We start from the raw sequence: 27,882 nt of genomic DNA, 5'->3' as shown, positions 1-27,882 counted from the left end.
AGCAGCTGATTCGGGGTTAACGCGGACGTCAGGCGAAAAACAAAAAACACAGAAAGCCACAACATTCATGTGACTCTTATTTAAACTGCACGAAAAAACACAGACACATGAACCTGATTTGAGTGTTTGTGTCTTTTGTGCAAGGACAAAGGACTTCTCCGTCTGAGAGGAGCAGCCGGTGGGCAGAAAAAACAGGGAGGAGGACCAGATTAGCCGTTGACAGACTACAAGAAAAGTGGGCGAGTACGTGTTCTTTGGTTTCCTCGCCCGCACAGGAAACGCCACTCAGGAAACAGGAAGTCTACCCTGTCACATAACCCAGGGGGGGAAAGACAGACGTGGACCTTTTCACAGAGACACAACGGCGGCAGCTTTTGACTTCCTCTTCTTACGCCCACAGAGGAGATAACGGATTTGGTGATAACCATTCACAGCGCAAACACAGATAAGACTAAAGTCATCGATATGGTCGCGAAAATACAGTATTTTCAACACTATAATGCACACCTAAAACTCTAAATTGGCTATAAATTTGAATGTGCGCCTAAAAAACAACTTTGTAAACATTGTTACGTATCCGGTGGGCGGGGCTTAGCCTGGATGTAAAAAGCTAGAGCGAGACGAGTATGTCAACAAGCGTACGTGCTAAAAGATTAGCTTTGTATTATTAAAATGGACGACTTTGAAATTAGAGTTGAATAACCTACGTGACATCACAGGTGAAGCTGGAGGCAAAACATGACATGCGCTGGTGAGAAGACAGAGGAAAATAAAGCTGTATTTACTGCTAGTTGTCCTCATGTGTTTGTGTGCCAGAATCGGAATAAAATACGTAAGTGATCGTAAATGGAAGTTTTACAGGATCCCAGCGGACACTGCTGATCAAAGAAAAAGAAGAGAGTAGTGGTTAAATACAACAAAGCAAAAAGATTGGACCGAGGCACTCATAGAAAATGCTCAGGTTTGCATTTCATATCAGCCAAGAAAAATTAAACGTTGAGAGCTGCTATCTAGTTCACATTTTTTCTCATATCAGCAAAATATCTCGTTTTTTTTTTTGTTTAGTTTTAGCCAACTGTTAGCGTGTAGCCAAAGTACCAACATTAGCTTTAGAAACACTGCATGCGGCTGCTAGAACAGGCACGTATTGCAAACAATCTTTGGGCACACAATCCAAATCCTTTATTCAATGAATTTCATTATTCATGTATTTGTTTGTCTAGGAGAAACTTCTCTTGATGGCATTTAGGCTACACGCCAACAGTTAGCTGAATCCAAGAAAGAACAAGATACTTAGCCGATATAATAAGTAATAAGGACTCGATAGCAACAATCAACGTTTAATTCCTCCTACCTGATATGAAGTGTACGCTACAAACCCGAGCATTTCTTATGAGTGCCTCGGTCCAATCTTTCCGCTTTAAGGTATTAAACCACAACTCTCTTCTTTTTCTTTGATCATGAGTGTCGACTGGGATCCTGTAAAACTTCAATTTATGATCACTAAGGTTTTTTTCTCCGATTCTGGCACCCAAACACAACATGACGACATTTTAACACCCAACTAGCAGAAACGAAAACTTGTTTTCTTCAGTGTTTTGACCAGCGCGGAGACTATGAAGGGGTTTGTAAACGGGTGCACAAGATAAGGTGGATACAATTGGAAATGCATACAGTTTTAAAACTTGTGCTGACTACACAAGGTTTTACGGTATACTACTGTGTTTGTGCAATGATCTATAGGTCGAAAAACAGCGCTGGCCATAACTGCACTGTATGCAACAGGAATCGAACCCGGGTCGCGGGGGTGAGAGAGTAGACACTTGACCTTAAAACAAAAGTGCCTAGAACTTTTTGAAAAAATAAAATACTAATAGATTTTAAAAAAGGGAAAGAAAAACATAAATAGAAAAGCATATTGAAATAAAAAGCTCCTATATATTCAATACTATGTTAACTTTTATTTTGTCAGTAAAGTAATACTTCGGTATATTTTAAAGAATGGTTAATTATTTTTTTCTTTTTTTTGTCTTAAAACAAGCATCATTACTTGTTTGTTTTATTCTTGTTATATTGATGTTGTACATTCTGTGTACAGCCTTGGTTTTCCTAAAAGGAATAATTATTAGTATTTTTTCCCTTAGTTTAAGGATTTTTTTTCATCCGAGAAACATTTTTTAAATGATTTTTTTCCAAAAACAAGAAAAAGAGAAGAAGTTCTTATTTCATAAATGTAAACACAAAACTAAATTTTAGAAACATGTGTATCCACAGGAAATGAATCGGATTATGTACAGAAACAGAAAAACGAAGTTTACTAAGATCTTGATTGACATCAAAGCTACTCCAACACAGGCTCGACAACTCATTCCTGCTACACCATTTTATAGATCTAACTGAAATGACCCATAAAAGTAGGAAGATGCTTGATATGTATGTTTACCAACTGAACAAAATACAAAAGCTACAAATAAGTAATTGAACACCTGTGTATCATCTAGAATTCTGACCCTGAAAGACCTGTTAGTCCGCCTATTACACTCCATGTATCATCCTGAATCAGATGCACCTGTTTGAGGTCGTTAGCTGCATAAAGACACCTGTCCATCCCCAACAGTCAGTAAGACTTTAGTTTGTAACATGGCGAAGACCAAAGAGGTGTCCACCAGAGACACAATTGTACACCTTCACAAGGCTGGAAAGGGCTACAGAGCAATTGCCAAGCAGCCTGGTGAAAAAAGGTCCACTGTTGGAGCAATCAATAGAAAATGGAAGAAGCTAAACATGATGGTCATTCTTAATCGGAAAATGGAAGAAGCTAAACATGAGGGTCAATCTCAATCGGAGTGGAGCCCCATGCAACATATCACCTCATGGGGTCTCAATGATTTTAAGAAAGGTGAGGAGTTGGCCCGAAACTACATGACAGGAGTTGGTCAATGACCTGAGAAGAGCTTGGACCATCGTTTCCAAAGTTAGTGTAGGTAATATACTAAGACGTCATGGTTTGAAATCATGAATGGCACGAAAGGTTTCCCTTCCTAAACCAGCACATGCCAAGGCATGTCTTAAGCTTGGATATGACCATTTGGAAGGTTTTGTGGTCAAATGAGACCAAAAAAAGACCTTTGTGGTCATAATTCCACTAAGCGTGTTTGGCGGAAGAAGAATGAAGAGTACAATCCGAAAAACACCATCCCTACTGTGAAGCCTGGGGGTGGTAGCATCATGCTTTGGGGGTGTTTTTCTGCACATAGGACAGGACAAGTGCAATGCACTAAAGAGAGGATGACTGGGGGCGTGTATTGTGAGATTTTGGGAAACAACCCCCTTCCCTCAGTCAGAGCATTAAAGATGGGTCGTGGCTGGGTCTTGAAACACGACAGCGACCCGAAGCACACAGCCAGGAAAACCAAGGAGTGGCTCCGTAAGAAGCATATCAAGGTTCTAGCATGGCCAAGCCAGTCTCCAGACCTGAACCCAATCAAAAATCTTTAAAGGGAGCTAAAACTCAGTTTCTCAGCGACAGCCCAGGAACCTCATTGATCTGTGCGGAGGAGTGGGCCAAGACTACAGGAAAAGTTTGACCTCTGTAATGGCAAACAAAGGCTACTGTACCAAATATTGACATTCATTTTCTCAGGTGTTCAAATACTTATTTGCAGCTATATCACACAAATAAACCATGCATTGTGATTTCTAGATTTTTCTTTTTAGTTTATCCCTCTCACCGTAGACATGCACCTACGATGAAAATTTCAGACCCTTCCATGATTTCTAAGTGGGAGAAATCGCAAAATAGCAGGGTGTTCAAATACTTTTTCTTCACTGTATAATGGTCTGACACAAACCAGCTCTAACAGCACAAAACATGAAAGACCACAAGAACCATTCCCACACGTGAACAGAACAAGTAAAGTGCCATGACAACGAGACAATCTACTGTAACGCAGGCCTACCAATTAGCTCTGACTTAACAAAAGATGAAAGAAGGCTATGCAGGATATGTAGGGACACTCGCTAACTGAACAAAAAACAGGAAGTTCAGATTTTCACATAACGCACACGCTGCAGCTGCCACTGGCTCGCCATTCACATGCTAATGCTACACAATACCGTTTATGTACAGACACAAACGCACTCACAAACCCACTATGTTATCCGCAACTCCATCAGGTTGTCTCTCCGCAGCGTGTGTTCACGCTTTTGTACTTTGAGCTCAGTAGCATATGTAGAATGAATGCAGATTCACGCAACATTGTGGAGTCTAGAAAAAAAAAGTCATTTAACACAGAGCACATAACTTAAGATCGTTAACTGCGGTGACTAGGTGGAACAATTAAGTAGGTTACCGGAACGTAAACAAGGACAAACCCTAACATTGTGGAGCAATTTAAGCGGTGCATTGTTACACAGAAGACAGCTCCACATTACGCTAATGTCTTAAATACTGCAGACTGACAGTGGGGAGAAATCTCGTGATTCTGTAAAAAAAAAAAATCAAAACAAGCATAGTTTCCCATTTCAAACACATGGACGTGCACAACGTTATGGAGCACCAACATGTCAGTGTATACGGGAACTAATAAAATTTGGAATTTTTTGCCCGACCGGGTTATTAGTGCAAATACGGTGCAAACCTTTAAGCAAAGGTTGGCAGAAAAAGATCTGTCAAATTTCCTTAGGGGAGGGGGTGTAAGGTGACCATATTTGGCCATGCTCACTCTCAGCATTAGTTTTTCTTTTTGTGTCATGTTTTGATTAATGTATCCAAGAATACCTTCAATAAACATTTCTTCTTCTAATAGTTCCACAAGAGGTAAAGTGGCTGCATCTGAATGCAATCCGTCATTGAAACGTCATCTCCACACGATATACCCAGAGTGTAAGTTAGATGTGTTGTGCCGCACAACGTTGAGGAGCAAATCCATCTCAGCATTTGATTCTTCAAGATGCTGGCGCCGTATTACCCAAATATCTTAAAAAGCGTAGGCTGATAGCCAGACAAAACAACTGCAAAATAAAAAAATAATACCACACTGTCACGAGACGTGGTGGCGTGGAAGGTGACCGGACCAGAACGGAGGCAGGAGGCATGAAGGGAGAACTCAAATGCGTTGACGATCCATAGGTTTTATTTAATAAAATAAAAGTCGCCCAATACTCCGAGGCAAAACAGAACAATACAGAGTTCCTCCGGCACGAACTCAACAGGACAAGGCATAACAGACTAAAACAGGACAAGGCATAACAGACCGGGATTGTGTATAATGAGTAATGAACCAGCCCCTGCCAAACCCAAAATCCAGCCTTAAATAGCAGAAGAGCAATCAGCTGATCTGCTTCAGCTTGAGTTCGGGGGCGTGGCATACTGGTCGTCATGGCGACCGTGACAGAGCCCCCCTCTTAAGGGACAGCTCCCGAGGTCCCAAAAAAGAAAAAATTACTACCTCGCGCCCCGGAATGTTGACGATCGCGATTGGGGCAACCCTGCTCCCTCCTCCGAACACGCAGGAACGGGGAGAGGCAGGCGCCATCTGCGTCGGGCGGATCGGAATCGGCGCTCGGCAGGGGGGGTCTGGTGGCCAACTGGACAGGGGATGACAGACAGGCAGAACCGACGAGAACAGGACAGATAAACAGGACAGGCAAAATCAGGACAGATAAACAGGACAGGCAAAATCAGGACAGGTAAACAGGACAGGCAAAATCAGGACAGGTAAACAGGACAGGCAAAATCAGGACAGGTAAACAGGACAGGCCGATGCAGAAGAGTCGCACTCAGGACAGGCCGATGCAGAAGAGTCGCACTCAGGACAGGCCGATGCAGAAGAGTCGCACTCAGGACAGGCCGATGCAGAAGAGTCGCACTCAGGACAGGCCGATGCAGAAGAGTCGCACTCAGGACAGGCCGATGCAGAAGAGTCGCACTCAGGACAGGCCGATGCAGAAGAGTCGCACTCAGGACAGGCCGATGCAGAAGAGTCGCACTCAGGACAGGCCGATGCAGAAGAGTCGCACTCAGGGGGGTCAGATTCAGAAGAGTCGCACTCAGGGGGGTCAGATTCAGAAGAGTCGCACTCAGGGGGGTCAGATTCAGAAGAGTCGCACTCAGGGGGGTCAGATTCAGAAGAGTCGCACTCAGGGGGGTCAGATTCAGAAGAGTCGCACTCAGGGGGGTCAGATTCAGAAGAGGCGATTCAGACAGGACAGGCAGAATCAGAACAGGCAAGACATGAGAGGGTCAAAATCAAAACAGACAAGACATGAGAGAGTCAAAATCAGAACCGGCAAAACAGGAGGAGCGGAGTCGGGCTGGCAGGCAGCGGAGTCGGAGTCGGCCCAACGGGCAGCGGAGTCGGAGTCGGGCTGGCACGCAGGGGAGACGGAATAGCAGGCAATCGGCACGGGAGTCGGGCAGGCAGGCATGAGAGTCGAACAGGCAGGCGTCAATTCTTCCCGGGACCCCATTCGAGGCACAGCCAGGGCCACGACGGGCGGGGCCGTGGTTCGAACGGGCAGGGAAGGCCAAGTCAGTAGGCGCCTGCCGAACTGCGCTCTCCAGCTCTCCCAAGTCGCGCTGGGATCGTTCGCTGAGTTCTATTTGTTGGCTGGTTCATTCTGTCACGAGACGTGGTGGCGTGGAAGGTGACCGGACCAGAACGGAGGCAGGAGGCATGAAGGGAGAACTCAAATGCGTTGACGATCCATAGGTTTTATTTAATAAAATAAAAGTCGCCCAATACTCCGAGGCAAAACAGAACAATACAGAGTTCCTCCGGCACGAACTCAACAGGACAAGGCATAACAGACTAAAACAGGACAAGGCATAACAGACCGGGATTGTGTATAATGAGTAATGAACCAGCCCCTGCCAAACCCAAAATCCAGCCTTAAATAGCAGAACAGCAATCAGCTGATCTGCTTCAGCTTGAGTTCGGGGGCGTGGCATACTGGTCGTCATGGCGACCGTGACACCACACAACATTATGGGACGACCAAAAAAGGCTCTACTGGTAGAATATATAACACCACATCAAATTTGTTTTGATATTACGTAATATTATTTCAAATAATGTTACTTATTTACTAAACTTGGATGTGCACAACATTGTGGAGCAATCACATGTAAGTGTTTACAAGGACTAATGGTACCAAAAAAGATAGAGAGGCATCTTCTATTTGTTCAAGTGCTGCAGACTAATGGAAAAAAAAACAAGCAAGTTTTTCCATTTCATTAACATTGATGTGCACAACATTGTGGCACAATCACCAAACTAATTCAAAAAATAAGCAAAGTTTCAAAATAATAAACATTGATGCATACCAGCTCAGTAGCCTAGATGGTAGTGTGCCCGCTTTGAGACTGGGAGGTCGCTGGTTCGTATCGACATTTCGTTCTGTGTACATTGTTACAAAGAATGACAATACAAAGGAAATTATTATTATTATTATTATTATTATAACACAACATTGTGGGGCAACCACATGTCAGTGTTTACTTTTTGTCACGAATACTTGATTAACTCATCCAAATAATTCCACTAAACGTACAGGGGCTACATCTGCATGCAATGTGTCATTGAGGACATCATCTCCACATAATGTATGCACAGAATGAATAAGATTTGTTGCCACACAACATTGTGGAGCAAACATGAGGCCGGATGGACTGAAAAATGAATCATCTTCTCGACATAACATACTGTTAACATTAGGTTGAACCCCAAAAATAGATACATAGCGTAGCTCGGTAAAACATGAAAATGGGGGCACACAACATTGTGGAGCAACATCTCGCCAGAATTGACTGGAACGTTATGCGTCTATAATACTGCAGACTGACAAAGGAAAAAAATCTCAGAACTCTCTGAAAAATGAACCCACAACATTGCGTCGCGGCCATAAAATTGTCTACTGCAGGGTCCTAAAACTCAATTGACTTGGGGACCAAGAGAGCTGGGGTCTGGGGGATGTTGGGCTGAATCAAGTTTTCCAAAAAGAACGGACGGATAGATGTTGTATGGGTGGTGCAACCGAAAAGAAGTGCTAAAAAGCACAACGAAAAATCAAAATTTCGGAGACTCAACTGCATTTTTCTTGGAGCAACCAAATGCATCTCCACCTATCTCCAGTATGAATATGATGTGTAGCCACACAACATTGTGGAACTAACACAAGTAAGGATGGACTGTAGAACAAGTCAACACACGATAGAATGTTAGAGTTGAACAAACAAATGCATAGTGTAGCTGGGTGGAACATGAAGATGAGGCCACGCAACGTTGTGGAGCGACAGTGTAGTTATTTACTGAAAAAAAATAGTTCCAGAAGAAGTAAGGGGGGCATTTTAAATGCAATTTGTGATTGAAGACTTCATATTCACCTAGTAGATCCCCAAGAAAATATTTGTAGTCACACAACATTGTGGAACAAACATAAGGCATTAATGTACTAAAAAAAAACAAATTATAACACACCATTAACAGTTAACACAGTGTTGGAGAATACAAAAAAAATAGTGTAGTTTGGAGGATCATGAAAATAGGGAAACAACCTAGTGGAGCAACCTAGCGTCAGAGCCTTCTGGACTGACTGTTATGTATCTTTATATGCAGACTGTGAAGTTTATTAGCTTAGCAGAACATCAACATGGACACACTCTCACACTATACTGTGGAGTGGACACATCAAACAATGGCTGACCCTCAGCTTGTCGACTCGTGTCTCTGCCGGGTGTCAAAGATGTTAGCACAAGGTTGAAAGGGGCGAGTTTTTTTTGTTTAACTTTGACCCCCATTAGCCTTTCTTGCTTTTGCCGAGGACCACCCACAACAGAGGGGGATGGGAGAGAACAAAGATGGTGGTCTTTCTGGGATGCACACGTAGAACATGTCCCCAATTTTACAAGACACAGATAGTAAAAAAAAAACAATTAACACTCAGCAAGCATAACTTTGTCGATATACACTTATTTTCTTAACGACTGGGTTTCCATTGCTTAGTATTAAGTTTAAACTTAAGTAGACACAATAACAAACATATTCACACTAGGGCTGCAACAATGAATCAATAAAATCGATTATTAAAAGTGTTGGCAACTAATCACCGACTCGTTTTGTTGCGTGATTTATGAGCCACGAAGCATGTTAAATCAATGCAAATAAATGCATTTGATCTTGTTGTGGGGTTGTAGTACCACTTTGGTCCGGCAGAGGGTTTTAAAAAGCATCTTACAATTTTTCTGATGAACATTGCACCATTGCAAACAAAATTGACATACAAGAGTCAAACACTACAAAGTTAAGATTTTTCAAGGGAACAGAAAGTGCTGCAGAAATACATAGAAAAAGAAAAATAATAATGATGCCGTCTTTAACCCTACACGAAGGGCAAATTCTTAAGCATATTAAATATATCATTTGCACATTGGGAATGTTTATCATATTCAAAGATTCAACCCCCCTAAAAAAAATTGTTGACATCAGTTTTAAGAGTGGGTTTACATCTTTGATATTGGATTTTCTTATTAGTTTATACTGCAGAATATTATGTTGTTTTGTGCAATATTTCTATATCGCAAACCTCAATTTTTGTCTCGAGGAAGAAATTAAAAATGTGCTTTTTTTAAAATGCGATTGGTCGATTCATCGGAAGAATAATCAACCGATTCATCGATTTTTAAGATAACTGTTAGTTGAAGCCCTAATTTACACCCAACTGCACTTTGATGTATGCCTAGATGGTAAGGCGCCCGCTTTGAGACTGGGAGGTCGGTGGTTCGCGCCCCGGCCGAGTCATTCCTAAGACTTAAAAAGTGGTCAGCGGCGCCCTCTGTTGGCTGCGGCTGCATCGGCTCGCTACAACGGGTCAGGTGCAATCGACATTTCGTTCTGTGTACATTGTTACAGAGAATGACAATACAAGGAAATTATTATTATTATTATTATTATTATTATTACGTACAATGACACAGAATATATGCAAATAGTTCAGTAATGTTTATTTGTGCAGTCCTTGATCACAAGAAATCTCAAAGGGCTGTATAGACTACAGACTATTACAGACGCTGCCCTACTTACGAACGAGATCGTTCGTAAGTTGAATTTGTTCGTAAGTTGCTTCGGTACTATATTTTTTATGTTTAAGGTTTAAGTATGTTTAAAGCTTGTATAAGTGACCTGCATTTTTTTGTACTGAAGAAAAATTCATAAGATAATCTGCTCTATAAAGATAAAGTTGAGTTTACTTTATTTTGGAAGAGGCGCTAATATAGACATAGACAGTATAGGATGTTTACACAACACTGTAGCTGATTGAAGGGCACTGAAAAAGCTGCGGTCAATCATGGGACAATTCATCACATCCACTACACAGCATCATCTCCAAACGGAAGAGCAGCTTCAGCAACAGACTGCTGTCACGGTCTTGTTCCACGGACAGACTGAGGAGATCATTTCTTCCTCATGCCATGAGGCTCTTTAACTCCACCTGGGGTAAAAGCCCACATTAAACCACACCCCACATTGCAGATTACCCTATTTTTATTACAGTGTGTATTTTATGTAGCACTATTTAAATACTCTATATTAACACGTTACATTGGGTATTTATGTATTATATTCCTTTTACTTTATTAATGTTTTATTTTCAACACAAGGATACTGCTGGAAGTGTGAATTTCCCGACGGGGATGAATAAAGTATCTATATATCTATCTAGAAAGAGGAAGCGGATTTCTTCATCGGGGTGGATACTGGGTGACATCTCACAGCGTCACATAGCGGAAAGAAGTACTACAGCCATTTATGCCCTGTACTCGGAAAACGGTGCACACAATACAAAATCGAATTTATAGCAATGTCCAGATATTTTCGACAACCCGAAAAAAATGATTGTACCTACCGTTTTTCGTAAGTCAAATGGTCGTAAGTAGGGGAGCGTCTGTATTACTCCGTCCCCTGATAAAAAACCTACATGAGGGCAAGGAAAAACTTAAAACTTTAGCATGCGAAAAAAGAAACAAAAAACTTGAGGAGGAGCCGCACATGAGGTAATCCCCCTTCCAGGATAACCAGGCTGCAATGGTTGTTGCAACAAAAAACAATACACAGATATTGTCAACGTGAAATATAGGTTATCCATACGCTATAGAATAGAAGTGTTTTAAGCCTAGATTCAAACAGTTCCAATGAGGTTGCAGATCAAATTTTAGAGGGCAGAGCATTCCACAGCACCAGGGCTCGAATGGAGAACGCTCTCGAACCTGCAAATTTCTTCTTGGTTCTTGGGACCACTAGTAGAAATATTCTTTCCTTTTTGTATCTACGGTACATATTTGATTTGATTTTTATTTCATCCTAGTTTTAAACTTGGACACAGTTGTACACTGGGGTTGCAAAGAAAATGTATTGGCATTTTTATGTTAATGACATAAAAAAGATCTTGAATCTGATTGATTTTCTTTTCATTTTTTCATTTTCTTTTCATTTTTTCAGATTTTATTATTTTGAGAACAGTGAAACGCCTTTCTTGGACGTTTCCATTATTCCCCCAACCTCACCAAGACCTCAACTCCAACACCCCCCAAGGGTAAATTGAGTTTGAGAACCCTGATTTACGGTATACGTACAAAAATCCATTGATGAATCCAGTCCATTTGAAAAGTCAGGTCAGTTTAAAGCGTGTAAACACAAATCAGTCTTCCCTCCTCCTCTGCCAGGCCAGCTGCCGGCAGGTCTCGTGCAGGGTCGGCCACCTTAAAAGATTCACTGCCGGTAAACCACTTAAAAGTTCAAAGCTCCACGGCCGAGGAGAGATCAGCGCTTACGACGCCTCGCGGCCGGAAGCGTTCCCTTCCTGATGGGAACAAACAGTTCCCGGGATAAGTGCTGACTTGGCGTTTACCCCGTACGCTCGCTTCCTGCCTTCCCGGTTCCTGAACATAAACGCAATAACAAGAGGGTCTCTTCTCTGACGTTTCCTGTGAGGAAAGGGCCCCGAGTACAATTGACAGGACCGGACACTCCAGGGCTCGAATCAGGATGAGAATTTGATGGGAACATTGGGAAATCGTGAGAAAGTGACAGTCGTTAGGTGTTCTTGGGATCGTTTTCACAATTTTACCATCATTGAGGGGGTAACTAGAGGTATTTTTAAGACATTGGGTGAAAAAATTTGGCCAAGGGACCAATCCTGGATTCTGATCCAACTTTTCCATGAATGAATAAATATACAAACAGGTATTTGCATGTTATATTTCTTAATATTTTTTTAACGGAATAGTTGAATCAAATTAGTTTTGAAACGCTCACAATTAAAGAAAATTAATATTTTAGGTTCATGTTTTAAGCACTTAATTTATTATTATTCATGTATTTTTTAATGTAGCTGCAATTGTATTTTTTATGTTATTTTTGTAGTATTTCTGCATTCAGATTTTTGTAGTACTTCTATTTTTGTCGCTTTAAGTTGTATTCCCAGAATAATTCGGTCAAAATATTTCCATTATAGTATTTCTGTAGTATTTATGGAGTAGTATTGTATTATAGTATTAATCTAGTGGTACTTTTTTGAGTAATTATATAGAATTGAAATATTTCCACAGTAGTATTTTTGCACTATTAAGTAATATTACTGTAGTTGTAGTTTTTGTAGTATTTCTGTTGTAATATTTCTATTTTTACTCATGCGCGGTCCTTTCTCAAGGTTTCTTTATTTTCCTCATGTTGAGGTTTTTGAGTTTTCCTTGCCCTCATGTAGGTTTTAGATCAGGGGATGGTGTCATAATACTCTGTGGTTTGCAATAATCTGTGGTCTGTGCAGCCCTTTGAGATTAAGGACTATACGAATAAATATGATTTCACTTGACCATTACTGTAGTAGTACTTTTGTAGAATTTTCTATAGTATTTTTTTTTGTAGTATATTTGTCATACTATATTTGTTGTAGACATACAAAAGGACATTGAGGACAAATTTGGTACTATTTTTTATTTTATAAGGACTGATTCACTATAATATATATATATATATATATATATATATATATATATATATATATATATATATATATAAATCGAGTTAGACTTTAGTTAAGGTCAGCTTATATATAAATCGAGTTAGACTTTAGTTAAGGTCAGCTTAATGGTTAGAGGTTGAGACAATCAGTTCATAATAATAGGAATATAATACAAATATATATAATGGATACAATTTATGGTAGGTGGCTATCAAATGCATTATGTCTATAGATTGTCTAAACTAGGATAGAAAAACAAAACTGAGTGTGTGTACTCATATTTCAGACCTCCATTTTCAGAATTTTACCATCAATAAACCTTAGTAGGACATTTTGGTGTATCTAGTCTGGCTAAATTATTTTTAGAGTTAAAACTTGGTTTTACAATTGAGGTTCGGGTTAAGACATGTGTGTGTACCCATATTTGAGAACTTTGTAGGACCATTATCAGGATTTTTACTATCATTCAGAGTCTGAAATAACGTCTGCCCGGTGCGTGCATCTTTTACGTGGGCGTACAACTTACACAACGTCTCTACCCGGGTGGCCGCCAACTTTTTTTTTCCTTCAAATCAAACGTTTGCTTTATTCCGATTTTGAAATCTTCGTTTAGTTTGGAAATTATGACTGATTTCTATATTAGGACATCATGAGTCCTAGACATCTTTTTAACGATAAAAAACTTGGTTTTGAAGTTCAAGTTTTGAAGTCCAGGTTTGAATAACTATTTAAGTTTAGGTCATGGTTCTCTTTAGGCAATTTGCATTACCGGATAAGATCAGTGTAAGAAAATCATGATGCCAACGAAATATCTCTACTTGTGTGCATGAGGGTGGCTACGCAGGTGGGGGTCCGGTCAATCCAGTTAGGCCAGTGCAGGTAAAGCCGATCTAGAGATGGAGGGAGGACAGCAGAACAAGGGATAAACCACAACAACAGCAGACACTCTCAGTCACGCAGCTGGCGTAATGCCGCCGAAGCAATGCATTGTGGGACGTGACCCACAGCCACTGAACTCTCGATAGGCAAAAAGGCAGCAGACGCTCATTCATAGTAATGATGACACCAGTTTTATTTAAAGCGCTTTTTCGAGACAGTTTATAAATATGCATAGAAAAATATATAACACGAACAATAAGCATTGAATTAAAAAGCCCAAAAAATCGGATTGCTTGAATTACCGTATTTCCTGGACTACAAGGCACACCCGATTATAAGGCGCACTTTAGAATTTTGGGAAAATTCTGTTTTTTTTAGGTGTGTCTTATATTCAGGAGAATCAAACATTCCACAAAATGTAAAAAACACTAAGCTTTTGGTCAATGACCGACCTTATTTTCTTAATTCAATAATACATTTGTAATGAAGGTAAGATTTTGCAAGCTCACCAATTTTCAGTTCAGTTCTTACTCAGTGACGTGCAAAAGTGGGCGGGAATGGTCATCTGTTTCCATTGGACCCCCGTGTGATTCCGTATGTCCGTCTTCAGAGTAGATTTCCATGTTTTATTTACTCTCTGTCGGGTACAATAATAATTAAAAAACCCCGCTTGTCAGACATGAACCATATATTGTATGTTTGAATAGAACAAAGATGCACGAAAACCATTTCCCCCGCCCCCCCCGCTTCCTGCGCCCAAAATATTTGACTAGAGGCAAGAATACATTAACTATCATACATGTTAATTTTTATGAATATTCATAGATCGAGAAATGTGTTTTTACTTTACAGAGCAGATTCCATCCTTAGTGGTCGCCGCCATGTTTGTCTGGCATCTTGCTGCTAGGCTGTGCTCATTCGGTACTGGTTTTTGTTCGAATCAGGCAATCCAGTGCCAACTAGTGTCTAAATTACACAATGTACCATTAAGATAAACCAGTGAAAGCTGTCGGGCCCTGCTGTTGAACAAAAGAGTGTGTTGTGTCACTCTGACCCGAGTGACATGGCCGCTTTCTGGTGTCCCATTTCATCTGGAGGGACGAAAGCATGACCAACTTGGGTGCCGAGGTGCCTAACTTGTTTGGGTGTTTGGGCAATTGGGTTGGCCATGGTCCCAAAAAATGTTTGTGTTTTTTTTGCTATTTATTTCCCTTTTATTTTCTTTGTTATTGTATGTGTGTGTCTTGCTGTCGGTCACCCCTCTTGAGGGATATGACCAAGGTAGATAGATAGATAGACCATTAAGATATAAGTCTGATTTTTGTCTGAAGTCCAAAAGTGAATTCATACTGATTACCATACAATTCTATGAAGGTCTAATGTGTCAGTTTTCTTCCTGTGAGTTCATAGTAGCAAACGGAAACTGATCTCTGCAGTGACAGGTGGCGAAGTGGCGTCACTTTGGCACACGGGAGACAGGTTTTAGCTCCAGAAAAGCGTTAAGAAGCTTCCTTGGATCAGCCGTGTGAGGCGGTATCCACGAGGCCGTCACTCAAGACTGAAAGCTCTTTGAGTTTTGGATCATCAATGGCCAAGCGGACACTTTTAAGCGCCTTAACACAGAAAGGAGATCTCCTGCTCATTGACCTTGCTCACCTGACTTCTAATTAAAATAAATTGAACCACTGATGAGCGGAGCTGTTATGGATTGTGGGATGCCGAATAATCATTTTATGTTTATACAGCAGGTCCCCGGGATACGACATTAATTAAATGAAATGAAATGATCTGCATTTATATAGCGCTTTTCAAGTCAATGACTTCCCAAAGCGCTTTACAATGTGCTCCACATTTCCCAATAGCGGCCTTGCAGCCATGTAAGGCGCTAACCTGCTTATTGGGGGTATTAGGGGTTCAGTGTCTTACCCAAGGACACTTCGACATGTAACACAGACGAGCTGGGATTCGAACTGGGATCCCTTGATCCCAAGACAGGCGCTCTACCTCCTGAGCTACTGCCGCCCCGCTCCGTTCTGAAATCGGTATCTCAAAGTAAAATTGCAGTAAAGCGGGGGATAGAAACCTATGGGAATAAGTTAATGCGTTCTGAACCCCCAGTACCGCAGATAATACATAAAAAATACGGTATGTAGAAGTACTAATTACGTATAATAAAAATGTACATAATTGAGTATCATAAATACAGTTAATATATTTTAAAAGGAAAAATGAAATTTCATTTACCTTTGCTGTGACGTGACTTGAGCTGGTTGAATGGAGTGGCAGATGGATGTAGATGGGGGGGAGGAGATAGTGGATAAAAACAGATTTCATAACTTACATTTGTTTAAATTGCCACCTTATTTTTAATAATGGTCTGGACTGTCAATCAGCTATGGCCATGCAACTTAGCATGGGTAGTGAGGCATGTGCCTTTCTCGTATTTCTTGATCATTTGTTCCCATAGTTATATTGTTGTGGATAAATACAATGCAGAAAATAAAATAATCACATGAACTTGCCAAGAACACGAGATTCTGACCTGAATGAAGAGAAACGCTATTGAGAGAGGGAGTTCACCCAACAACATACAGGGTACCTCGTTCTACGATCGGCCTGTCTTACGAATGTTTCGGTGTCCGAACTTCACGTCCGAGTAATGTCTTCCTCGATATACAATCAGTTTTTCAGTTTCCAAAGTTAGTGATGCTACCGCTAAAGGCAGGTACGCACCATCAGCATCCTCATGGTTTATCAGCTCGCTGAGACCGTTAACCCCCCTGCATTAAATTGCCAAATTAGCCACCAGGGCTTAGTTCATTTTCACTCTTGTGCCTTATTTATGTTTCCATCTATTGGTCCAGCGGAAAAGGCGAAAAAGAGAGCCAGGGCTTCACTTAATTTCGATAAGAAGCAAAATATCGCAAATTAAGAAAGAGGGACAATAAATAAATAAAGATATGGAAACTTTTTTTTTTTTTGGACACGAGAAAAAGCCTGCTGGGGACTTGATATCGTTATCAACGGCAGAAATTAAGGAAGCGTTCGCTTTTTGGTAGAACTGCTGTCCCTTTTAACAAAATGCATCCCGATAAAGCCAAAAGTGGAAGGTCAATGGAGACATTTGATGTAAACTGTCTGAAACATTCTGAGATCTAGATAGAAACAACGATCGCTGGATCGCTATTTTATGCGTCCAGCGACTGAACCGGCACAAAGTCGAAAAGCATGGATAGACATTTAACTGATTTTTCACATTGATTTTCATCTTTTTTTCCCTTTTTTAAACTGTTCTTGGCTAAAAAAGCTTTGGACTCCCTCATTTGCATTTTTTTAGCCTTATATCTTGTTTTATCTAAACTATGTGGTATATTTATGAACATCGACTGAATATTTGTGTACATACAGGGCGAATGCAGTTGATTTAGGGTTAGGGTTTGGTTGCATTTGATGACCTTGAAACGGATTAATCCCATTTCAGTTAGATTCAATGGGAAAAGGTGTTTCCGTGTACAACGGTTTCATTACACGTCACTGCTGGAACCAGTTACATTTCGTAAGTAGAGGTACCACTGTATCTGCAATTTTTATAATGCTATGATGCTAACCAATGGTAGCCAAGCATCTTAGAGACGCAAAATTTGAATTTGATTAGTTTTCAGGAACGCAAAATATGCTGTTGTTGATGCCATCTAGTGGGGAAAATGCTGTAAAAACTTCTTATTCCACACCAAATAGTGAAAACAGTGTAAGGTGGGGACGTTGTATCTGAGGGTTTGGTTTACCAAGTAAACCTGCCTTTAAAATGTCTTAAAAGGTTTTCATAGTTGTAACTCATGAAGCAACCTCTTCATGACCGAAACCCTTCAACCCAAACCCTCTTCATGTCTCTAGACGTCAATCCATTTTATCTGGGCAATGAATGAACCAATTTACCCGATATCCTATTTTTTTTGTGTGTTTTCATGTGACGTCAAAATGTCCCATCCAAGCATCTCTGGACGGGTTTTCAGAGAGGTGAAGAAGATGAACAAATCAAACGCACCTCAAGTGCTGGGGTCCCGCAGTCTATCGTGTGGAGCTGTGTTGCGTTGCGGCGGGCCCAGACACTCTTGAAGTTTGTCCTCCGTCAGGCTTAGTCTTTCCTCCAGTACGGAAACGGTCTGAGGAGAGAAAACGGAAAATAGTGCAATGGATGGGACACACCTTTAGAGTGCCTTGTTGTTGTGTGTGAACATGGCACTGTAAAGACTTCTTTCTGGGTTAACCCAATCTTCTGAGTTTTGAGACAAAATGACCCATTTTTGACGTAATTTTGTGTGGCTTATTAGAAAGGGGGGGGAAAATCCAAATTATTTCTGGGTTCTTGTGCATAGGATAGATTTTGGATGGGAAATTAAAATGAATTATTTAACCTTTTTTATAAAAACATCTGTGTCCTGGGTTTTGTTTTACAATATGACCCACATTTTTTTCATTTCTTCCTTATTCTTAGCCTAAAAATGATTTTATCTTCTTCACTGCAACTCCCATTTAAATAGATATTTGATGTCTAGAACTGTCAATGACAGTCCAGCTAAAATGCATCTTTAGATTAGAGGTCGTCTATTGCAGAAAATGAGTTGAAAGGCCCCAGTGTGTAATATTTGACCACTAACTGGCAATGTATTGTCTAATGTGAATGAAAACCAGTGCCAAGAGCACAAGTAGCAGCAAGATGACAGACAAACCTGGCGGCAACCTCTAGATAGGGATTCCACTACTATACAAATTTACCGATGATAAAATTAAACGTATGATAGATAGTAGGCGGCACGGCAGCTGAGTGGTTAGTGCGTCCACAGCGGTGTTCTGAGGTTCAAATCCAGCTACAAGCCTTCCTGTGCAGAGTTTGCATGTTCTCCCTGTGCTTGCGTAGGTTTTCTCTGGGCACTGCTGTTTCCTCCAACATTCCAGGTTAATTGGCCAGTCCAAATTTTCCCTAAGTGTGAATGAGTGAGTGAGTTAATGTTTGTCTCTGTGTGCCCTGCGACTGGCTGGCAACCAGTTCATGGGGGTGTCCCCCGCTCACAGCCTGAAGATAGCTGGGATGGGCTCCAGCACCCCCGCGACCCTGAGGATAAGTGAGGATAAGTGGAGCAAATAATAGATGGACAATAGATAGTCCACGCTTTTTTGCCTAGTATTCAAATCAATGTTGTTGTTTTTTTTTTTACTGAATTCAATATTTTTTTGTAGGCACTAAAAATTGCAAACTATCTTTAAACAGAAATGATGTTTTATTTTTGCTAAAAAACAACAACAAAATAATGCTGGAATGTTTTTTTTTTTTTCATAAAAAACACAAGTTTAAATCAACTAGCACAAGTAATGGATCAGTCAATGCTTGACCCAAATCATTTTGACACAACTGTTTTTAGAGTGCATGATAAAATGGAATCATGAGGAAAGGAAATAAAGGGCGGAAAGAATAAAAAAATCTGTGTAAACAGAGGTTTCGGGTTTAAGTTCTTATTTAGAATGCCTCATTGTCACAGCATAGCTTTTACAAGGTTGATATCAGAAGTAGTGTTAAAACTGAGTGACTTTAATGGTAAATGAGGCAATCAAGCAAAACACGAACTGCCGACAAAATACTTCTGAAATCAGTTTCTGTTTTTTCATTAGGTAAATCTGAGAGCATCAACTTGTGTGAAACTGAGAGCTACTTTTTTGATACTAATTAGTGCCACTAGTTTTATATACATTTCTAATTTATCATGTTTAATTTTATTTTGTTCTCTAGTTCTGTCATACTGAACATATTGTGCAGAAGTTTGGGGCAATAGTTACAAGAGTTAACTACAGCCCCTTTTTATCCTCCAAAAACGTGCAATTAGAACCATACACAGGGTAGGATATAAAGATCATACTTATATTTTATTCCTGCAGTCCAAATGATTAAAATTGGATGATTTAGTAAAATTTATCACTCCACAACTGCTATTTAAGGACAACAAAAACATAGTGCCAGATAACATCCAAAAATGATTCACTCGGAAAGAAGTTATAACTTAAGGGGCTATTGTAAATTCAAAATCCCAAAGGTGAGAACCACCAGGAAAAGTATGTGTGTGTCTGTGTGTGGAGTCAAACTTTGGAAAAACCTACGAGACGAGATCAAACAATGTCCAACTATTCAAGTGTTCAAATTTAAATACAAAAAAACATGACTGGCAGAATACAGAGATGAAGAAAATGGGGTATGAATGATACTAGAGATTGGAAATACTGCGTTTACAACTATAGTTAACATTGTTGTTATTGTTATTATTATTATATCATAACTGTTATTACTGCAATTGTTGTAATTATCATTTGTGTCACTATGAAATTTAGTGACTAGTAGCATTATAACGTTAATAGATGGGTACTACGATGATTAGTGTATAAAATGTGACTATTATTATAATTATTGATATCTGACCTATGTAATATGCATATCCGTGAGATTTTGTTATATTTAGACACAAAAGAGGAGCTATCTGTAAAATGTAATTAATAGGGAAGATGAAGGGGTAGGGAAAATAAGTGTCTGCTTCTTTTCGAACATTTTATGTTAACATTATTTTAGTTGTCATTGTTTTTGTCCTTTTTTAATTTTATAATGTTCGAAATAAAGTTTTCATTCATTCATGTTATTACTATGTTGTTAATAAGTTATTTTCATTACCAGGTTGGAATTCTTACCAGTAGGGTTAAATTGGGTTTAGTTAAGCACCAAAACATCTACCTTGTTTAGGGGCACATATTTACATATACAAGTTGTAGGCAAATTAAACCATGTTTTGTAAAAATTGATTATGTATTTAAAGACAATGATCATGTCAGTGATTTCTAGTTCAGTTAGAAATGAATTGTCCTAGAAAATCGCAATGACCCGTCACTAAGGACCTATTTTAAGAACCAGTCTGTAAGCTAATCCAGTGTTTTAGGGGGATACCCGTTGTTTGTGAGCACCACATCGGTGACCCCTGCGTTAATGCATATCGTTTTTATACTGATAAGTTTATTCAGATTTCAATATTGGACACCTGTGAAGATTGTATAGGATGCTAGTTTTTGACTAATATACCTCACTATTGTTTTTTTTCTCGACTATTATGCGTGGTTTACATCAATGTCACTATACGCCTATCATGTTGCTGTTCTTTGATTTTTGCATCTTCTAGGGAGATTCTGCTTTTGTAACCAGATATATTTAATAAAAATAAATTAATCTGGTGAGGGCTTTTAGAAAAGGATGGAATTTCTTACCTGCGGTTTGGGTCTTCTCCTTTTCCCCTTGCAAGTTAAAAATCAACTGATGTGGTCTTTCCTTATTTTCAGTGTCTACTAAACGATAAACTTATATTCAAAATGCTAAATAAGCACCCTGCATTTTTTGTAGCAGGAATTGCATATTTGATTGCCAGTCAGGTAAAGAAGGGTCACCACAATTTCGGAAAGAAAGCCTCGATTTTTCGGCCTCATTTATTCAAATTTGTCAATGTGATTAAAAACGCTGCTCTTAAAAAATGGACAACCTGCGTGAGGACGTCCAGTTGCTTGACCATGTGCTGCAGGATGGAGTTGAGAACGGGGGGCTGCTTCGCGGCCTTGTCCCACCGCCCCTTTGGCGGACCTTCCTCTGCGAAAATATCCTCCTGCGTCCAGATTTCTTCATCCGCCGATGACTGACTGTCACGTCGCTGCTGATCAAAGTTTAAAGTTCAAACTTCAGCTGATTTAAGTTAGGAACAGGGTTTGTACACCTTTTTCGTGGCCAAACTCAAGCACTTTTTAAGGACTTTCAAAGCCATTTTTCCGAATTCTCCAGGACAGTTAAAACAAGATATCGGGTGTGAATCATGTAATTTGCAAATATATGTGGGATTTCAAGGATTTAAAGCACCTGTAGTAGATACATCATAAAAAAAGCATGGCAGGGAAGGGCATATTTAAATTCTATATAAGAAACTTAATTGTTTCAAATTTAACATTTTGTTTACTGATGTTTGTTTGTAAAACGAGAAAACATTTCAAATACATTTATGAGGAAGCTAAGTAAACTCATTTTTATTCAAGGTATTGTATATTTCAGTTAAAAAAATTATCCTTCAAGTAAATCTAAAAATTTAAAAATCTTCAATTACTTATATTTCTAACTTCAAGTTTTCCACGTTAGTGACGAAATATTTCTTCAAATTCGAGGATTTTTCTCGTTTTACAAGAGAACTAAGCAAAAATGTTGTATGATTAGAAAAAGTGTCCCTAAAATGTGTTTTTTTTTAACAAGACTTTTGAAAATAAGGAAAGAATTAAAATAAATTCACGAGGAAGATGATTAAACTCTTGTTAATATCAGAAATCATTTTTTATATTTCAGGAAAAAATCTTCGAGTAAATTTTAAAATTATAAAAAAATCTAATATTTTTCTTTTTTTTTTACTAACATATCATTTTTTTCTTCTTCAATATTTTTCAAAGTAACTATTTAGAAATAATAATAAAATCTAAAATTAAAATGGCAGAAGAACAAGAGTATTTAACTCGAATATATGTTTTGGGGACAATTTTTTTCTACTCCTTTTGTATTCCACAAAACTTTTTTTCAAATCAGTAATAAAACGGTTAGATTTGGCAAGAATTCCATGCACAACTATATATTTTTTAAAGCCCCAGTGCGTAATATTTGACCACTAGATAGCAATGTATTGCCTAATGCGAACGAAAACCAGTGCCAAATGAGCACAGCAAGATACCAGACAAACATGGCAGGGACCCCTACGTAGGGATTCCACTTTGGAAAAGAAATAAAGATTTCTCGACCTATGAATTTTTATAAAATTAACATTGGTATGATAGTCCACATATTTTTGTCTAGTTATCATATCAACATATTTTCTTTTTCTACCGAATGAACGTTTTTTTGTACCACTAGGAGACATGAAATATTACACTCTGTCCCTTTAAAAAGAAATATTATATAAGTGCAAAGAAAAGTTGGTCAGAAATGAACACTTTAAAAATACACACACAGACCCAGAATATAAAAATGTACCATGTAAAAAGAAGCATGAAAATGAGCATTCTGATGATTTTAACAGCGTCTCATTGGTTCGTGTACCTAGTGAAGGGTCTACTGTTCCCACGTGCGCGTAAGAAAACACATGCACGTGCACGGGGGAAGAAGGAGGGCGGATGGACGGAAGGAAGAAGCGGAAGAAGAGGGTGTCACACATTCCAGACTTAATGCACGGAGCAATCGATTCCGGCGTTCTTCCTGTCCGGGCTTCAAAGAGGCCGCTAATGATAGAGGGAGAAGGAGGAGGAGTGGAAAGAGGGGAGCTATTAAAACGGAGGTGAACAAAGCTGTCAGTGTGACTCCGGCCGGGCTATCTATTCCCCATCTCCTCCGGCACATCTGGTCCACATCTGCCCGGCTCATTTGCTCTGAGTGCAACCAGACCCCGTGCAGGAAGAACGGCTGCAATCAAACCACATCCCAGAGGAACATGAGCCGGACGCCCTGAGAGCCAATCAGCGGGATTACGCATTGATCAGTCTGCTTGCTAATTAAAAGGCATGCTAATTAAGGAGCAGCTATGAGACAAAGTCCCGTGAAAAATTATTTGCCCCCTTCCCGATTTTAGTTTTTTTTTTTTTTTTTGCACATTTATCACTCACAAAGGTTTTAGATCATCAAGCCGTTGTTACAATACACAGAGAAAACCCCCAAAAAACATAAAATCCAGTTTTGAAATGTTGATTCTATTTATATTCACTAGGATTTATACAGACGCTGCCCTACTTACGAACATTTGAGTTACGAAAACGGTAGATACGAATATTTTTTCAGGATGTCGAAAAATATCCGGACATTGCTGTAAGTTAGATTTTGTATTGTGAGCACCTTATCCCGAGTACAGGACATTACGGCTGTGCTTCTTTCCACTGCTACCGGCGTGTGGTGGCGCTGTGAGAGCTCACCCAGCATCCAGCCCAAAGAAGAAAATCCGGCTTCCTCTTCCTAGTTTGTGTGCTAATACACTATACTGTATCTCCAGCGCGTTAAGAACTTCAAGATTTTTATTGTTTGATAGCTCGTGCATCCATTCAATATGGTTGGTGTGAAGTGTAAAGAATGGGCGAGACGTTTCTTTTGAAATGAAAGTGGAATAAGAAAGCTTCATACGGTTGAGAAAATGGTTGGCTCGCTTTTTTCCGGCCACTTTCTACCACAGAGGAGGAAGTCACCTAACGTTTGAAGCTCATCTTCCAAAAGTAAGTTAAACTTAACTTTATTTATCTTTATAGAGCATATTATTTTATTGCATGTTTTTTTTAATACAAAACAGTACAAGTTACTTGTATAAACCTAAAACATAAATTCCATACAAAATACAGCACTGAGGCAATTTACTTTAATTCAACTTACGAACGATTGTCCGGAATCTCGTTCGTAAGCAGCAGCGCCTGTAATAAACATGGTCCTCTCAAAAAAATATGTGATAAAAGTTGAAAAAAGGGAAAAAGTCCTTGGCTCACAAGAGGAATTATTAATGCTTCCAAGTAGAAAAATAATCGGTATGAAGAAATCATCAAAACGAAAAGCAGAACGAATGTATAAAACCTCCATCCATCCACCGCAAACAATTACTCAATTTTAATAAGTATTTGAGAAAAAATCTGGAAATTGGTCAAAAAGTTACATGACAGGTAGGGAACAATACGTTAGCATGGGAGAATACAGATCAAATAATCCCTGTATATCATGTGAGGTTCCACAGGGATCTGTGTCGGGACCAAAACCCTTCAACGTGTACGTACATTTTTTTTAAGTGTCTCAAGTACTCAGGCTCGTTCTGTTCACAGATGACCCTATTTTTTTTAATGAAAAGGATGCTACAGAAGAAGTAACAACTGTAAATAGAATATTACAAATAATCAAAAGATGGGTGGATATAAATAATGCGAAAAGGACCAAAGAAATGTTTTTGGGGAATTTTAAACAAAACATAGAATTACCTATTCTCAATTATGCACCATTTAAAAAAGTGAGTTAATATAAATTCCTGGGAGTCATAATTGATGACAAATGATCCTGGAAACTCCACGTAAACCCCAAGCAATCAATCTTATCTTTCTTAAAATTAGCAAGTATTTGTCTGTTGTCGCCTTTTATTTTAATGAAAAAGTTTTTACGATAGCTTTTTAAAGTATTCACGTTTTTCAAATGCAGTGTCTGAATTGTTATTTGTTGGGTATCAATATCAAGGATGATATATTAGGATCATGACTATCCTAACAGAGACACACACAAAAACAATAATTGGACAAATAATAATGATCAGAGAACTAGTTCATCCAAACATAGTTACATTCGTTTTTTTGGTTTGGTAGACCAAAGTAAGATGCCATCACGTGCCAAAACCCGCAAAAAGTAGTCTTATTTTGCTGTGAGTATTTTGGGAGGTCTTCAGTGACTCAATGCAGTACATTTATTGTACAGGCAAGGACTGTGTTCGAGAAAATCCCTGGGTACCAAACAATGGAGACGAGAGGGAAGAAGCCTCTTGAGTTGAACATCAAAAGGCTCCTTCAGGTTGATGCAGAGAGCTCAGCTAATCCTAGCTGCATGCTAATGACACATTTGATCTTTGGATGGAATTCCAAACGGCAGCTATTTGGATAGCGACGTTACTTTTGATCTCAAACATCACAGCTGACCCTCTGACTTGGTGGCCAAGGGTCATTGGTCGCAATCTTCATCGTCAAACAGCTTAAAAACCTACTAGCCGACGTACTGGCTCATTCTGAGCCGTTTTTACATACGACAAGTATCATAAGAACTGAAAGACTTTTACTTTACACCAAAAGCAACCATTTTTTTACTCTCTGCCGAAAGCTCAGTATTCCTCTTCTCCTAAAACCACCTTGGTCTTTGATACCAAAAGCAAGTATCACCAAATATTAGCCTCAAATTCTGCGCGAAAGCTCCCTAACTACCTCAGTACATAAACAACAAATATTATTTATACACAAGTGTAAATTATAGTCCCTAAAATTACATTATTGTCGACGCCAGATGCACATCGGTTAACACGCTTACATTTTAATAGGCATAAATCACACAAACAGTTAATGCTAGCCATACCTGACAAAAGTACTGACATGTCATACATCACCCTCTACGGCTTTGTGAAATATTAATCTTTTCACAAACATTTAGAAAATAAAAGCAGGTTTGCCAAACAGAAAATGCTAACAGCAATACACAGCTTGTTAGCGTTTTTTAATTTTGTTCCTTTCTTTCCAAACTTTCTTAGTTAGCCATTATGCCAAATAGTTCTGTTAGAATACTGAAGCTGGCTGTAATGTAACTCAACCAAAAGTGAAGTTTGTCCAAAAGCTTAAATTAACCCTACAACTCTTATTCACCTTATTCTTTTACATTAAAAGCTAGTATCGTCCTCTCTTGGGCCGATAATTAGCGTTGTAATCATCTGCACGAAGTTCTAACCAGAATTACTTAGCTTGCTACTTTATTATATAAACCAAAAATAATGTTGTTAATACTCCACTGTGAATTATATTCTGTAAAAATAAATTATTGTTCACGGAACATGCATATCGGTGATGATGCTCACTACAAACATTGATTGCACAAACAGGTAATGCTCGCTATAGCCCACAAACGTAGCAACACGTTATCCTATGACAAAAATAAAAACAAATTAGCCAAACAGAAAATGTTAACACCAATACACAAATAATTGTTACAGAATTCAATTCTGTTCCTTTCTTTCTACTCTTCCTTCGCTAGCTAAATGCTAACCAAATCTTATTGTAATACGGATGCTGGCCATCTTGTCATAGCTCAACATATAGTGAGGTTTGTCCAAGAGCTTAACCTGTACTTAAAAATCTTAACCAACCATGTTCGATTACGCTAATGTTACTATCCATCTCAAAATATTAGGTGAGATTTTCCTCTATGAGTATACAGTATTAGTGTTTGTTAGGGACGTATTAGCAAATTTCTGGCAATTCTCCTTTCATTTTTAACTAAAAGAAATAATCATTAGTCTTAGAAAACATATTTACTTTCCAGAGAGGGTTTGAGTTAAAAAGTACATTTCTCAATCAAAATATGCATGATTTAACATGAACCATTAACGCAAAATATGCTAGCATCAACAGCTTTCAACCACAATGCTAGCATTAGTACAGGTGTGCCCAACATTTTTTAAGCCAGGAGTTACTTTTTATGTTTCTGATTTGTGTAAATGGCTACCAGTTTGATGTGGTTTTCTAAATAAAAAAGAAAAACTATAATCATGTACTATGTTATTACTAAATTGTTGATTAGAGGTAAGATTCAAATAGGTCCAGTCATACACTAAAATAACTGCCTTGTATAAGGGCAACACCGAGTGATTCACACAAGCAAACATTACAGATGATGTATTTAAAGACACTGATCATTGTCAGGGATTTGTCATGCCAGTTAGAAATCAAATTTCCTAGAAAATGGCAATGACCCATCAGCGGTTAGCTATTCTAAGAATAAGTTCAGGGGTTCATTGGGGGTATCTCGTGCCCACGGGCACCACGTTGGTGACCCAATGCATGGGTAGTTAAGATCTGTGACACTAGCATTAGCTGTTTAATGATAAAGTATCAACCACTAAAGTGATGCTAGCATCTAAAGCAAAGGTAGCCATCAAAACAATGCTATTTGCTAAAGCTGCGAGCAGCTGGGTTGGCGAGAATATGACTGTTGAAACAGGTCATAAAGACAATCTGATATTTTTTTCACGTTTTGAGAATGCAAACAAAACATATCACTAACCCTTTGTTGACTGTGAAAAGTGTAGACTTTTCTAGGACAATTCATTTCTAACTGACTTTAAAAATTGTACATAAGGGCTTTGGAAATTTCCCGAAAACGTCTTCCAC

The 27,882-nt window shown here is 39.1% G+C and overlaps 1 protein-coding gene across 2 annotated transcripts in view; it reads right to left on the bottom strand.

Moving 5' to 3' along the window:
• Positions 1 to 14,067: 14,067 nt before the first annotated feature.
• The window catches only part of poc1b (POC1 centriolar protein B), a 67,019-nt gene continuing 53,204 nt past the window's right edge, over positions 14,068 to 27,882 (bottom strand). The window contains exons 11-14 of one of the 2 annotated variants that reach the window (XM_088340431.1): positions 21,465 to 21,632; positions 17,945 to 18,062; positions 16,144 to 16,165; positions 14,068 to 14,536 (exon numbers count right to left, since the gene is read on the bottom strand). In XM_088340431.1, coding sequence (XP_088196557.1) covers positions 17,946 to 18,062; positions 21,465 to 21,632 — 285 coding nt within the window. In that variant the 3' untranslated portion in view covers positions 14,068 to 14,536; positions 16,144 to 16,165; position 17,945. The remainder of the gene's footprint in view (positions 14,537 to 16,143; positions 16,166 to 17,944; positions 18,063 to 21,464; positions 21,633 to 27,882) is intronic. The other variant, XM_088340432.1, reaches the window with a different exon arrangement.

Source organism: Urocampus carinirostris, chromosome 7 (assembly GCF_059441175.1).
Source record: "Urocampus carinirostris isolate Australia breed hairy pipefish chromosome 7, RoL_Ucar_1.0, whole genome shotgun sequence".
NCBI classification, from domain to species: Eukaryota; Metazoa; Chordata; class Actinopteri; order Syngnathiformes; family Syngnathidae; genus Urocampus; species Urocampus carinirostris.
The sequence above is the reverse complement of the archived record's forward strand: the minus strand, read 5'-3'. Positions and strand labels throughout refer to the sequence as shown.